General features: G+C 38.7%; 1 protein-coding gene across 4 annotated transcripts in view; it reads right to left on the bottom strand.

Annotated features, from left to right (window-relative positions):
• Positions 1-3,590: 3,590 nt before the first annotated feature.
• The window catches only part of mical2a (microtubule associated monooxygenase, calponin and LIM domain containing 2a), a 46,825-nt gene continuing 34,517 nt past the window's right edge, over positions 3,591-15,898 (bottom strand). Inside the window, exons 23-24 of one of the 4 annotated variants that reach the window (XM_085760733.1) lie at positions 15,781-15,841; positions 3,591-6,845 (exon numbers count right to left, since the gene is read on the bottom strand). In XM_085760733.1, the coding sequence (XP_085616859.1) occupies positions 15,783-15,841 (59 nt within the window). In that variant the 3' untranslated portion in view covers positions 3,591-6,845; positions 15,781-15,782. Of the gene's footprint in view, positions 6,846-13,608; positions 13,895-15,645; positions 15,842-15,898 lie in introns of those variants that run through there. The other 3 variants (XM_085760715.1, XM_085760724.1, XM_085760742.1) reach the window with 3 other exon arrangements.

The following is a 15,898-nucleotide window of genomic DNA, read 5'->3' as shown; positions in this document are numbered from 1 at the left end:
CCTAATGAGAGAAGAATTGATTTGTGTTCCATTGCCCTCTACATCTAAATATAACAATCTAAGCAAACATCACATGTGCACTGATGAGCAAGATGTGCATTCAAAATGTGCTGTGCATTATTGCCTCATCTGAACATGTAAGTCATGGATTTTGCATGTGGATACTGAAATTGACAGCTGCATGCTGCAGGTAGCACCAGCTTCAAATCTAATTCTAGCACAGCCCATGGGTCTTACCAACTAAGCCTCTACCTTATGCTGGTATACATTCTTTACCATCATGGGGGTGCAGGGCAATATTTCCATGTTGCAAGTGCAGATGGTTTTCCATGTGCTAACCACCTTTTCCTACAATATAACAATGAAATTCTCTCTGAACTCTTTTGTAATTTATTTCTTTTTCGGATGTCGAACTCTCACTAATACCTTCACTCTACTGTGTCACTTTCAACATCCCTGTGTTTGTCAGCTGAGATAAAATATGTCAGAGGACTCTTTTTCATAAGCCAATTTGGGAGCTTGGGGACGCTGTAGATAATAAGAGTTTAATCATTAAATGCATGCTTCAGAGAACACCAATCAGCTGTTCTGAACCAGTGAAGCTATAGTTTCTTCGCTGCAGTCCTCATTCCTGACTCCTGGCTTGATAAGGTTGGTCTGTGCTATGGCATTGCTTTGATTTGAACCTGCTGCTCTAAGCCTCTAAGGGAGGCCATAGTTGCAATAGAATTAGCCTGGTTTAGTTCATTTTGCTCCAGATCTGCCCTGCTGCTGCCACTGCCTGCCCTGGTCTGGTTCGGCATGGCCTGCAACGTCCTCTAATCAGATAGCTGTGTAAGGCCAGGTGCTTCCCTGGCTCTCTGCTTTGACTGCTCAGCTGGCCACACTGATTCACTTTACTCAGAGATAAGAGAAGGACTAGTGAGGGCCACTTACGGGATAAATGAATAGGAGCGGGGGAACCCACATCCCAATCAGGAAAGCTTCTGATTATTCCTGATGTTTTTTGTGTTTAAGTGCATGTGTGTTTTTTTTTTGTTTTTTTACACATGTTTATTATGAGCAACTATAAGTTTGTTGTTTGTTACCATCTGATTTTAAACACCTTGAGGAATTTATTTTCAGGAATGAGTTGATATCATAAATTAAACCAATTTTCTTTATGTCCAAAATGTATAAAAACGCTGTAAATTGAAGGTTGTGCTTTTTTTTTTTTTTTTGGAAAGATAGGCCCCCTTGTGGTAACTTGTTTTCTGTGTCACTGCTTACATTCAAGTTCCTCAGATATTTTTACAATGGGATTTGTTTCCACTTGAGCATATTTTACACACAATGACGAGACTGACGACAATAGAGCATTAGCAGAGAGTGATGAGTGAAAATACAGTGGGTACAACAGCCTCCACACAGGCTCATTGTAACACAACATAGGTTCCTTTTTTTCATTGCCACTACTGCCTCACTAAGTGTACCTGTATTCCTTATACGCTGCATGTCTGCTATAACTGCCTCTTTGATGTAGAGGAAGGAAAACATTGCGGATTTTCACCTGTGTGAATGTGCATTTTTTTGTCTTAAAGGGATAGTTCAACATTTTGGCAAATTGGCCCATTGCCGTAATCCCTATAGTTTTAGGAGTAGGTTCGTTACCTTTAATTGGGTGATTATTTTTAGAACGGCGGAGCCAAGCTGCGAGCTTCTCAGAGCTACGAGGCTATAATGGGATTTCTTGGTTTCCCTCATCAAACTCATCAAATACACAATCCAACAACTCCAAAACGCTCTGGTGGGCAAGTTGTGACCTGCACATTCACCACGCTATGAGATAATAACAAAACGTTACCAGACCGAGTTAAATTCATGCAAAACCGCTGATGCGCGTTGCCCTCAGGGACAGTTTTTCGGCAAGCAGTCTCTGCTTTACCTCGAAAACAACTCCGTCTCGTAGCAGGTCACAACTTGTCCACGAGAGCGTTTTGGAGTTGTTGGATTGTGTATTTGATGAGTTTGATGAGAGAAACCAAGAAATCCCATTAGCCTCCGTAGCTCTGAGCAGCTCACGGCTCGGCTCCGCCGTTCTCAAAACAGCTTGCACCAACGATTAAAGGTAACAAACCTACTGCTATGACTATAGTGATTATGGCAATGGGCCAATTTGCCAAAATGTTGAACTATCCCTTAAAGAAGCTTAAAGAAGTGAAAGGCTTAAGTTCAATGCAGGCCAATATCTGTGCTCTAGTGGAGAAAGAGTGAGAGAAAGAGTTGAAGACTGAAATACAAATTTACTCATTTGCTACTCCACATTATCTAAACTTTTCATATTTTGTGTGTAATCACAGTGAGCCCATTATCTCTCCTGTTGGATTAAAAGTCTTCAGAGCACAGGAGACATATTTTATAGTATCACACCAGCTGATTGAGTTCTGGTCTCAAAGAGGCTTGAAGTCTGATGATATACGACTACGCCACATTGACCCAATTGTTCTTCCAAAAAAGAAGTATTATAACAAATTACTTTTTAGGTGTTTCGGTGGGTGTTGGTATGATGAACATTAATTATAAACTGTGGTAAATTAAGGTTATTGCTGGACGTGAATGCAGCATGTGTGTGTGTGTGTGTGTGTGTGTGTGTGTGTGTGTGTGTGTGTGTGTGTGTGTGTGTGTGTGTGTGTGTGTGTGTGTGTGTGTGTGTGTGTGTCAACAACAAAATCCTGATGAAATTCTGACAATTTTTCCAGAGAGCTGATTGGTTTGGAGGCAGTCTGTTCACACACAGCTTTATGTAATCCTCTAAACATAACCTGCTTCAGAGCAGGTTAGCCACTCTGTGTCGGTTACCATGGTGATCCACGCTGCTCCAAGTGAGACAGGCCTCTAAAAGTCAGGAGCACACTAACTTTTCCTAGTCTGGACCAGATTACAGGCTTTCTCCAAATCACCCGTCTCTGGAAATAGTAAGAAACCATTCCTTCACGGTCCTAACACAGACAAAATGACTGCCTTCAAATCGTGAAGTGAAAAGTAATGAGCAGGACCGTTGTCAGCTAAAACAGAATTAATAGATACTAAGCTTGTTGGCAGGATGCCATGCTTTCAGACTGTCATTTTTCTGTCCATGATAATTCATTTTATGATATGAAGATAGAATAAATCTCTGTAGCACAACCAGTCACCAACCACTCTGTGGCTGTTAAACAGGACTCCATTAGATAGCAGGTAGGTCTGTAGTTGACCATCAATAGTCCTAATGGATGAAAATTACTGTTGTATGGTACATTGTGCAGAAATGTACGAATGACTGGTCAGGGCAGCCTGGCACGTTTAATATTTCATCACTGCAGACTTGTGAATCACTGATGAGACTTAGACGTATTTTTGTACGGCAATGAAATTATATGAATTATGTGTTCCTGTTATGTTTTTCATGACAGAGGAACCAAGATATTAATTATCTACTTCTTTCTCTACACACAACTGAAAAGTGAAAATATAAAATGTTTGTATTTTCTACTGAGTGTTTATTCTATGTGAACACATTTTATTTTTTGTTTTTTCATCTTACAAATGCTACCTCATTTTACTTTTTCTCACTCATTAATTTTATTTTGATGTGTTCAGGCCTCATTGAATCACACGTTATGCTGCTTGATCTGTTTTTACAGATATCATTAGGAACTCTTTTCAATTGACAATTGACATTGTTTGCAATTTAAACGACAACAAATGATCAGTTTTGCTTATAAGTGAAATTATTGTAACTATTGTGAAAGCCACCAACCTTCTTCATTAGACAAAAGGTGTGAAGCTCCAGTGTGATCTGGTTCATGCAGACAAGTCCAGATGCTAATGTACACAGAGGCTCGTAAACATTTTCCTATGTTACACCCACACTATAAAAAGGTAGTTGTAGTTGTGCTCTGCAGATAATAAAGGCCAATATGGACGAACGTATCACTTCTGATGGAGCTCGAACAAGAATCCTCAATGAAAACTGTTTCAAATGTTCCAGTTTGCTGTTGTAATTGTTTCTCTTTGATTTTGTTTCTGAATATTGAGCAGTTTACATACCTGCTAGCTGCCTACAAATCGCTTTATCTCTGTGGCAGCTCACTTTGCTGTTCAGTAGAAGGCACTGCCAGTAGTACACACAGACATTAAAGACAGATTATTGTATAACCAATGTTTAAAATGTGATTATGACCAGATGTACACGCAGATTGTATCTGAGGCAGAGGATTTTGTGATATCACACAGATGCATGTTTTTAGAGCAGCGCTTTATGTCCTGCCATCAAAGAGAATCAGTGCAGCATCGAATTTCTGCCATCTGGCAAAAAAAATAGTTGGACCTACGGTATGATACAAAAAAATTCAGAAGGAATTATTCCTGCAGAAACCGTGGCTTTATTTATAAATATATATAAAAAAAAGGCATATGGCTTTTAAAGGTGGTAAAATAAAATTCCCGGCACACAGTCTCAGCTGTGAATTGGCTGTTTTTCAGAAAAGCAGAACATTACTGACCACAGGTGTGTAGAAAGAGGAGTGATAATACTGCAGAACATGAATAACATTTGATAGATTCTCCTGTTCTCAGACCTTAGAACAAATCAATAACAAACATATACGAGTTCCTGGACCTCTAATAGACATAAACTACTCTGCCCCAGTGTCAGTCTTGCCAAGCTCGCCATTTCGTGTTTTTGTTGGGTGTTTTTCTTAACTGCTGCCAGAACCGCTGTTGTCCTATATAAAGGAGAGACAGGACCGCGGTGTTAGCATGTGCAGAGAGGCTTATTTGATATGAATACAGAGGTATATAAAGGCAGATACAGGAGAGTAATTACACCTAATGGCTGGAAATGCTCCTGTTCAAGATATCTTGGTGTATGATGTCTGATTATGGGTGATCATTTTCTGCTTTTTGGTGAAAAAGCACAGCTCCCAGGTCCTGGGTTTTACTGATGATAGTGGTTCAGAACAATGGGCTATTGAAATGCATTGTCACTATCCCAGCTTAAATGTCAGGGGATAAGGATGGAAAGAAATCCAGGGCTCAATTTATCGTAGCATCCTCAAGCAAAACCAAGAGCAGCTGCTATGAAGCTATGAACTAAAGCAACCCCTTGAGAAGCAATTGAAAATACATACAGTATATACTGTACATACTGTAAAGCGTGAGCTTCACATATAAAGAAGTCGATCTGTTCTGCACATTAGTGTCGTTATAATGACGTCAAATTCCGATCATATTTTGAAGTAGAGCTGTCACAGTTTAAAAGGTCAACCTCAAGACTGAAGGGAGAGATACACAGAGAATGGAAACAGCAAATCTCACTATAGCAGAAATATAGTATCACCACACTGAAAGGAAGTGCTACAGTACATACAGGAAGAAGACATTCAAACAAGTCCTAATATACAACTTTAGTAAAAGTAGATAACATCATTAACATTAATTTAATTGCACTGTCAACATTACACTGTAATGCAATATTAGGTTATCATTACTGATGATGTCTGAGTATGTCCCTTTTTGTTCAGTGTGCCAAGTGAAGTACAATATGAACCTCTGAGCTGTGGTGCAGTAGAAGTGGCATGAAATGGAAACACTCAAGTGCCACAAGGGACCACACACACACACACACACACACACACACACACACGGGTGCGACATGGATTACAGCACGGCAGCTGAACTATGACACATATAAACATTCTGATGAAAAGGATTTTTGGTTTGCAGATTTCCAGAGTCCTATAATCCAAACTACTCCAACTTCAACAGTCGATTTAAGCGCAGTACCCTGTGGAGTACCGCTCATAAGTCAGTCCATGTATTACAGTTAGCCATCTGTTTGACACAGCTGAGGGGTTTCAGAGTCGCACAAAAAAAAAAGAAGAAAAAGGAGAAGAAAAAAAAATCACTTTCAAGAGTTGCCCAGTGCAGACACAAGCAGAACGAGGGATTTTGCAGCCACACTGGAGTTGAGGGAATAAACTTACACAGGTTCATTTTGGTGCAGTTTTGACCTAAAGTGGAACTCAAGTGCTTTTACACATGAAAGTCTGTTTACAGGTTGAATACCTCTTTATGTGGGGTGGGATGGGGGGGTATATAAATGCATGTGTGTCTGCAGAGGCAGCCGTGTGAAGTAAGTCACCATCAGCAGCTATGTATTAACCGCTACCTGCATGATGCACCTAAATGTCCAACAAAACTGTTGACAGTCTAGTTGCATTGTGGGTAATACAGGTGTCAAGAAAGAAGAGGAAAAGATGAGGCAGATTATGAATGGAATAAAAAACACATGTCTGGCTCTGCTTTATTGATTTAGATTTTTTTTTTCAAAAATGGTCCATTATGAGTCCAGCAGTGATATACAAGTGCTAAAGTAGAAAAAGTGCTAAATTGGCGGTGTACTCTTTAACACAACACTCACATAGTGGTTCTCTCTCGGTGTAACACCATGAATATCTTGACAGAGAGATGGTCTGAAAGCGTTCACCATTATACCCATTTGTACTGGTCACTGCTTTGAGGCCATTAAGACAGAAAAGACAGATATTTCTCAGAGGAATCTGGGCGGCGGACGTGTGCTTTTCTTCTCATGTCATCTGAAGGGAGCACTTTTTTTTTTTTTTGCTTCTCAGCTTGCTCGTCCCAGCAGTTGACGCGAATCAAACAGGTGAAGGTCTGCAGGAAGCAGGAGGAGGGTCTGATCGGAGTCTGGTTGTCTGCTGGCTGGGGAAGATTTAAAGCACCTGTGTATGAGTGAGCACTGACGGGGGGCTGATGAGTGTGGGTACCAACCTGGTGGGCTGAGGCAGGATACTGGCAAAGCACTGACAGAACAGATAAGAGGATTAACAGGCAGGAAAACAAGGAAACATCAGTTTGACAACAAAGCGAACCTACAGTATAGCTGCCAATCACAGACCACGAGTTAGATACTGCCTTAAACTGTTTAGCCCTGGTACTAACCTCACAGTCACATCAGATAAACGGCCTAATTGAGATATGTCTGTTGTGTGTGTTACATATTCATTACCAAGTGAAACCAGATACACAGCAGTATTAGTGTTCAAATTGGATTTTATCTTGTTTTAACTGCCAGCGGTGGCACATTTGCACAGAGGGGGGATTAGGGCCACATGTGAATTTTATTTTATTCTTTTATAATTCTGACTTTAATCTCAGAATTCGGGGGAAAATGTCACATGTGGCTCTAATCCTCTGTATGTATGGAGCTGCTCATTCTGTTTGTTTGACATTGCTGTTGTTCTTTTTTTTCCCCCACAAAGTGAGAGTCATCATCAGTGTGGAAAACTAACAATATTCCCAACTGAGAATTAGAGATCAGAGGCCAATGCAAACATTTTCCTCAATTGATAGCTTGTGGAAAAAAAAGGTTAGGGTAAAAGGTTTCACAGTCAGTTTCATGCTCAGAAATATTGATATTAGCTGTGTTTATGTCAGGGTCAAGTGAAACTAGACGCAAACGCAGACCAGGCAGAGACAGGGATGGCTATGGGTGAACAAAAGTATTTATTTCTCTCATAAAGGAAACAAGAAGGCAGAAACACGGAAAACACACGGGGTAAGACCGCAGGACAAACACAGGCATGGACAACAGATGATCCGACAAAGCCAATGGGAAAACACTGAGGTTAATGAGGAAACGAGACACGGTTGGTCACAGTTGGACACAGGTGAGACACATGTAGTAAACACAGCAGGGCGCCGCACACAGGAAGACAGGACACTGGACTTCAAAATAAAACAGGAACTAAAACGGACAGAGGAGACACAAACCATGACTGTTTATAGGCCTATCAATTCATAATTTTATGAAATTCCTCAACATGAGCAAAACCAGAATAAAATCCCTCACATGAGCACTCACATAATCTGATAAAAATTAAACCAAAGTTTTCACTCCCTCACCAATTTATTGTTGTTCTCTCACATTTCTGACATTTTTCTTTATTGGGAAGCCATCTTGAATATGTGATATTCATACGTTTTGTAGACACTGGTGTGCTCTGATACAAATTTAAAAAAAGGAAAAACAGAAAAACAAACAGAGAATGACGCAATCACAAAAATGCTTTTATCATAACAGTGGAGAGAGAGACAGGAAAGTTTTGAAAAAAGGAGGGAGAGAGGGGATGACATGCTGCAAAAGTGTCCCCAGAGTAATGTTTTTAAATTCAATACAGAAAACAACAACTGGTTTTATGTTGTACTATATTACATTTTACCTTGTAAAACCTGTGTTTTCCTGTATGTGGAATGCCTCTCGAGTAATCATCTGTGACATTTTTAATTGAATCAATTTCTGTTTCTGTGCTTCCAGTTAATTTACCAGAATAATGATTTAGGCTTTACCTCCATTTTATGAGAGCTTTTACATGTGACTGTATCGTGTACAGCCGCTCTATATTCACTTATTTCCTGGAAGAAATCCTCCAAACCATGACTTTTACATTTCTGGCAAAATGCCATGCTCGCAATAAGAACAGGGTTTTCATTGTTCTGCATCAAGTTATATTTTACAAGGATTGATTCAGTTGCCATTTGCAGACATGGTTCTTCATTTTCACTCACTGCTGAGGGTTTTTTTATTTGCTAATGTTAACGCTGCCAGACCCACAGACAGTGTCTCTCCATGTTATCAGACAGAGGTCTGGACAAACTAACAGTCACTCTGAGGTATCTGAACGATGGGAAACATTTAAATGAATCAATGAGAATTGTTAATGTCATTGTTAGTGATCATTTTAAAGGTTCATTTCACTCATATCACAACATACTACAGTATACCAGAACACAGCATCTAACAATGAATAAAATTTTGGATAACACTTGTCTAAGATTTAAAAAAAAAAAAAAAAAAAGTATCTGTAATATATTTAAGTGGCATATGCCAAAATATTACACAAGTTGGTGTTTCAAAATTGATTTTAAAACAGTAACTAACAATCAGACGTGATGCCAAAACATCACAGCATAATTTAGCAACATAATTTAACAGAGGAACTGTAGAAACTTGATTTGAACAGGTTGTTGGAATTTGGCAGTTCAAATAAAATGCAGAAATATGAAGGATTTCGCTTTGGTTAGTTTGAATGAAGGCTGTGTGGGTTTAGATTAGATTAGATTTTCCCCCCACTGGCTTTTACAAATTGCAATTTCAAGTGTTTGCATTATGCTCTGAGCGCCAGGTAGATCCTGAAGAGGCCGCGTACGATGTGTTCAAGGATCTTCAACAACATTTTTCATTTAATACTGTCAGTCGATAAAATGTACACTTCTGATTTAAGAAGTGATTACTGCAATACTTTGAGGCACGAGGTCCAATTCAAGATCCTCCTCATCATCTGGTACAAAGCCCCCCAACTTCAACCTCTCAAATCTCTACCACCGGTCTACTGAGGCACAAAAACCATCCATCCATCCATCCATCCATCCATCCATCCATCCATCCATCCATCCATCCATCCATCCATCCATCCATCCAGAGAGCCGCCCCCACCCTCAGGATTTCTCCTGCCGCCCTAAAACTTCTCCTTTTTAAAGTTACATCCAACACTCACCTCTGGCAATGTGATGCTTTTAATTTGTCATTACTATCATTATTCCATTTCTTCCATTTTTCCTTCCCATAGCTCATTTGCTTAGTTGTCCTACTCTCTGCAGTTGGCAAACATTTAATAATCTATTTCTTCCCAATTTTCCTCACTTGCCCTGTAATTGAAGACATTAAAAAAACACAATAATACATTTCCTATGTTGTAGCTGTCTGGCAAACAGGTGTCTGTCTAGTCAGGCAGGAACCTCTCTGACCGGCTTATACAACAACAAACTGTTTTTCTGTCTGTTTTTTTTTTGTTTTTTTTTTACCGTCAATGTATCTTATCTGGATAATCAGAACAGATTTTTCCTGATTGTTGTGTCTTACATTTGTGGAGAAGAAACAGCCTCAGCAGATAGTTCATCTTTGACCTCACTGGCATTTTTACAATTACAATCACTTTATTTTATCTAAGAGTGTTTATTCTCAGTTTATTGATTATGTTTTAATATGAATATCTTTATAAATGTGTAGGAAACTCTGCTTTGTGTCACAAGGAGGATCATTTTCTAAATGTAAATGTCCAGATAGATTATAGATTAGGCCTATTTACTCCGCCAGCTCTGCTCATCTGTTTTGGAGATTTGTGTTTGACTGTTTAAAGGGGTGATTTGCGTGAAAGTGCTAAAATAATGACATTACATTTTTAGATTCATCTCGTCCCACCTTTTCTATTTTGTCATCAACTTTGACAGCTTCTGTAATTTCAATGCAATTTCAGGCTCTGATTGCTCTGCTGCTTGAATGCCAATCATTGTTACTTTAGCTATAACTTGTCTTCTGCTCTGCTCTGTCTGCATGTACGAAAAGGTTATGTCATAGGAAAAATACAAAATAAAGAAATTAGAAAGTTATAAGGAGTCTGTACACAAATTGGACTCCACAGAGATGTGCACACAACAAAGAGCAGGAGCTGCAGCTTCCACATGACAACACTTCACATCACAGTCAGGCTGCAGCTGTGAGGTGAGCTATAATTACTTATTTTTCATTTTACTTGAAAAAATAAAACCTCTTTGTCATCATGACTGTTTGGTATTTGTGTAATGCAGCTTGTATCCACAGAGCTGTTTGTGTTGGTTTGATGTGATTTTCAAAAACGTGAACTAGTATATGAAGTTTTCGAGGTAAACCCACAGAAATCAACCTGCCCCTCTGAACTTTATTATGTTTTATTTTTCATTCCAGTTTTTCCATTTATGATTTAAACATACTGTATATTTGTATGTATGTGTTTGTTTAAAGATCATTTTTAAGGATTTAGACATCAGCAACAACAATGTAGATATGAGATGAGATGATATGATAAACTTACACATTCACAGTGATGTGTGCAACACAGCAGCTGATGAACATAATAATAGAGAGTTGACATCTGACTTGAATGAAGACTCTGTGACTACTGGACATATAAATGAACAAATATATGGTGTTGATATTATATCAGTGTAGAGCTTACAACTTATTTCTGCTGCCCCCAGGTGGCCAAAAAAAGGTAAAGTGTACAAGTATGGCTGATAAATCCACACCAGACTGAACACATCTGAAGTCTCTACCACTTACAGAGCAGAGCAGCATCACTTTGAGTGTCAAAACTTCGATAGATAGATGGATAGATAGATAGATAGATAGATAGATAGATAGATAGATAGATAGATAGATAGATAGATAGATAGATAGATAGATAGATAGATAGATAGATAGATAGATAGATAGATAGATAGATAGATAGATAGATAGATAGATAGATACTAGATGTTCCTCTGATACATTTGATCCAGAGATCTATTGATTTACAGTAAACACTTCACTTACTTAAAATGTAGAGTTAAAAATGACCAATATCTACAATTTATATCCTAAATTCTGGCTGATTCTGATCATTTCAGGCAGACAACAACAACAATACTGACACATATTCAAAGGGGTTATGACGACATTGACAGAATGACTGAATGAAACTCGATGAAGATCATTACCTCCATTAAAGCAGAAGTAAGCGGAATATTTGTGTTAAAGCAGAAGTAAGTGGTCCGGTCGTTTTGGCTAATGCTGCGTTCCAGGCAGGCTTTTGAAATCGTAAATTACAGCTTCAAGTCACAACTTACGACTTTGTAGCGTTCCAGGCAACCCATTCGTGTTTTTCCGACCTGTTTTACCGGTGAAAGTCACTATAACGGCCACTCGTAACTTCCGACCGGTGAACTCGTACCAGATCGAACTGGTACCACTTCACGGTCGGAAAAATACGAGTTTCCTTGAACGCACCATAACAGTCCTCGTCCCTACGTCGCCACATTCACGGCGTCCCTTGGCTGCACACACAGCCCTGCATGCCGTTCTCTCTCCTCATTGGATAAAAACTGTAGGATACGATAAATGTTTTCTCCTCGACTCAGAGCAGAGCAGAGAGACTGACAGACCCGTGTTTCGGTCCAAACACTCTATGTAAGTGATTGCTGTCGGAAGATATAACTATTTAAGACTTATATTAACACAAATATATCACTTACTTCTGCTTTAATATAAGTCTTAAATAGTTATATCTTCCGACAGCAATCACTTACATAGAGTGTTTGGTCTGAAACACGGGTCTGTCAGTCACTCTGCTCTGCTGTAAGCCGAGGAGAAAACTTTCCTTGTATCCTACAACCTTTATCCAATGAGGAGAGAGAACGGCATAAAGGGGCGGTCCTCTCTGTGTGTGCAGCCAAGGGATGCGCGTGCATGTGGTGACGTAGGGACGAGGGCGGGGACTGCTAACTCCATCCGCTGACAGGAAGTTAGCCAAAACGACCGGATCGCTTACTTCTGCTTTAATTGATAGACATAAAATTAAAGAATAACCATTCCAAACATACATATACAAAATAGATCAAGTCATATGTAGTCACTCATTTTTAATGTGGAGACATTACATATTACAGTGAACCTTTCAACACCTTTTAAAGCTTCATGGATTGAAATTGAAGCGTTTCTGAGTCGAGCAAATTACCTGCAGAGTGAAACTGGCTCTCAGTGTCACAGCTACAATACTCAAGAACGAGCACTGCTCTGAATGACTTTTTGGATTTTTATGAAATGGCACTTACTCAATCCACAAAACTGGATTAAGAACCTACACCTTTCTTCCATAATCAATATGACAGAGAGTTTGTTCTTGTCCTTTAATTACCTGTTAACAGACAGAGTGGGAGAACTAACAGACTGCAAATATAATTCAGATATACTAACCATTTAAATGTCCTTTTTTAATTCAGAAAGAGCTGTCACCAGACTCTCAGCCATGTTTCCCGCTCTTTTCATCCACTTTGACACTTGAAAACTGTCAAATCTAAAACGCATTCAGAGTATGAACCAGCTCTTTAGACTCAAGGACTTTTTTAAAACTTCAATTACCCAACCTTTATTCTGTTTTACTGTGCAGTCAATGGAGGTAGTGTTCTCCGCCCTTTATAGTATAAGTGCATTTCTGAACACCACATATGATTCTGCTTTTAAGAGGAGGCAGAGAATTATGCAGTTTATTAACCAGATTTTATTCCAGTTATAACACGGAGATACAAAGGTCAGTGTGTGAGCATTGTCGCTCTGAGGATGCTCGTGAGATGTTGATGGTGCTGTTGTGATTTTGGACAGAGACAAGAGTGGATCTGTCAGATCTTGGCAAAACATTTTGAGGAAATGTTACATCACACTGTGATTCAATTTCTAGGATGAATGTTTTCTTTAACAACCATTACACAGTAGGTCACATTGTTTTCTTTTATTATTGTTTTACAGTTTTTTTTTTTTAGGAAACAGAGAGAGTTTTTTATTAACATATTGAAGGTATTTTTCTATTCAAATTCAATTGCTTTGATCAACAAAACAATCATAGGCATCTGTAACCTTCACTGTCAAGGTGAGGCACCAAATGTGAACCAGTTAAAAATCTCTCTTCTAACTCTGAATCCAAAAAATGAATAAGTGATATGGAAATCACATGTGAATGTACTGTATATTCATATATATTTGCAGTTCTATATAATTTTATATAATCCTCCTCTGTACAGTAACATAGGCTACATTCATTGGTTAAAAAGTAGTAAAATAATTTGCTAAACAACACAAGGAAACTTTTTTTTTTAAATCACACTCTTCGAAATCAATTATAAACATTCTACATAATCACATTATCTATAATACTCGGTATAAAAGTAAAGCTGATTGTCAGTCCTGAGTGGATGAGGTGACTCTCCTCCTGTTTAGCAGCTTCTGAATAAAAAACAGACAATGGAAGAAAAATCTGAATATTTCTGCAGACATGTTCACGCTTCAATGCTCTTCAAAGTTTATCTCAGTTTACTTTTTTCAGCTGCAGTTTTTAAGATTTTCTAACTACTGTAATGTTGTGTTTGCCAGGTCACCATTAACTGTGTCATATCTGTCAAAGAGAAATACATTCAACTACATCAAAAAGTAATGAATTCTATTTAATAAAAAGTTGAGAACTACATTTATTAATTTGTGATAATCTAATCAAGTTCAGAGCGGCAGAAGCCACAACACCACAACATGCAGCATTAGTTGTTGTAAATGTGCGACTCAATGACTACAATGTGTTGCTATACACTCATTGACTGTGTTATTAAGCCTCACGTTTATTTTGGTTAATATTAAACATTTGTTTTTACACCAACAGCTTTTCAAAGCGTAATTAACCAGTGATCTGCATCGAGGCTGAAGAAGTGTGCGCAGCTGCAGAGTCAGGGACTTTGTTTTAATTAAAATCATGTAACGTGTTTGTTGTAAAGTGGAGGTTCAGTCCCCTGAGCTCAAAGTTTATCTCTAAACAGTAACTGGAACAATGCAGATGTAGTTTTACATTTAATGTGACCGAGGAGGAGGCAGAGTATTAATACTATGGGTTTTTCCAACCAGGTGTTAGGTCGTGTTATGTGATGAATATATAACGTTACAGAGGTCAGCGTGCACACAGACAGCGAAAGCTTCTCTAAATCTGAAAGTTTGTGTGTAATCGTGAAGTGTGTTATTGTTGCTATTATCAGATCATTGGGGAAATGTATCTGAGCAGCTCCTCTGGAGCGGGTGGCGGCTGGACAGATCAAACTCAAAGGAGGCAAAGAGGGCAACAAGTGCTGCATCCATCCTGGTTTATCCTTCTCATTCACTGCACTGGTCAGGCTGCAGGTGAAGCTCCAATGGAAAGCTTATTTTCTTAAATTGGATTATAATTGATTTCTTTTTCTCTATCAAATGAGAAGATAGATACTGTGCAGCATTTGCCAGACTTTGCACATGGTTTCTGCAGGTTGTTACCAAGTTAAACTTTTAATGCCTGAATTTAAATATCACTTTCATATCAAGTGACGTGGCTCAGAGCAGTTTATCTGACTGTAGGCAGCTCCCTCTGTAGCCACAACAGGCTTTACGTAATGTTTTCACACATGTCCATGTAAACAGACTGAGTGGAGTTCCCCTTTAAACTGAAACCTATAATCAGGTTACTGGGACACAGTTCATTCAAGAACATTGTGGGAAATTGTTGACTTTGATGGCTGAAATGGGAACAGTAGCTGACGAGTACAGTTCTGGAAATTTCAATAAAATCCTCCACAGCAGATGGAGTTGAACTGCCGATATTCAAAACTATATTTTTCTAAACACTTTCTGAGGATTACTCATTTGCATTGGTTTTAAATATAAACCAGAAATGTCTTGCCCTTCAAAGTCCACAAAGTCCATGAAATTTTTGCAACTCAATCCTCAATTTTGTTTATTTTATTGCCTTCTGGCTTTCAAGTCAAAAAATAGTCATCCTAGTTTTCTCTCTTTATCAGTTTATTCCAATCTTTAGTTCCACCTCATTATTTATTACTCAAGCTCTGAGATGTGGTCTCCAACCAAATTATGTTAGTAATAGTTCATTCCCATAACAACTCTAAGATCAGTGACAAAGTTCATTAAGTTTAGTTTAGTCAAAACTTCAATGTCAAATCAAGAGAAAAATCTGTCATTATTTCAGCGCTGAAAATGTTGTTAAGCCACATCAGATCCTTTGGGTCAGGTATTTATCGTCAGTATCTTGCAGCCACATCACAATTATGACACATCAACCGTGTGATCATGCAGGTGATCACCTTCAAAACGTCTTTTCTCCTAACCATCCTGTTGTCTCACACACTTCATAAAAGGCTCCGGCTGATGGGAGGAAAGAAAAAAACATAATCTAAAACACAGGAAACATACAGACAGAAA

The sequence above is a fragment of the Trachurus japonicus genome, chromosome 3 (assembly GCF_045865225.1).
Source record: "Trachurus japonicus isolate A0001 chromosome 3, Traja_1.0".
Classification (NCBI taxonomy): domain Eukaryota; kingdom Metazoa; phylum Chordata; class Actinopteri; order Carangiformes; family Carangidae; genus Trachurus; species Trachurus japonicus.
This window is presented reverse-complemented; position numbering and strand designations above follow the sequence as displayed.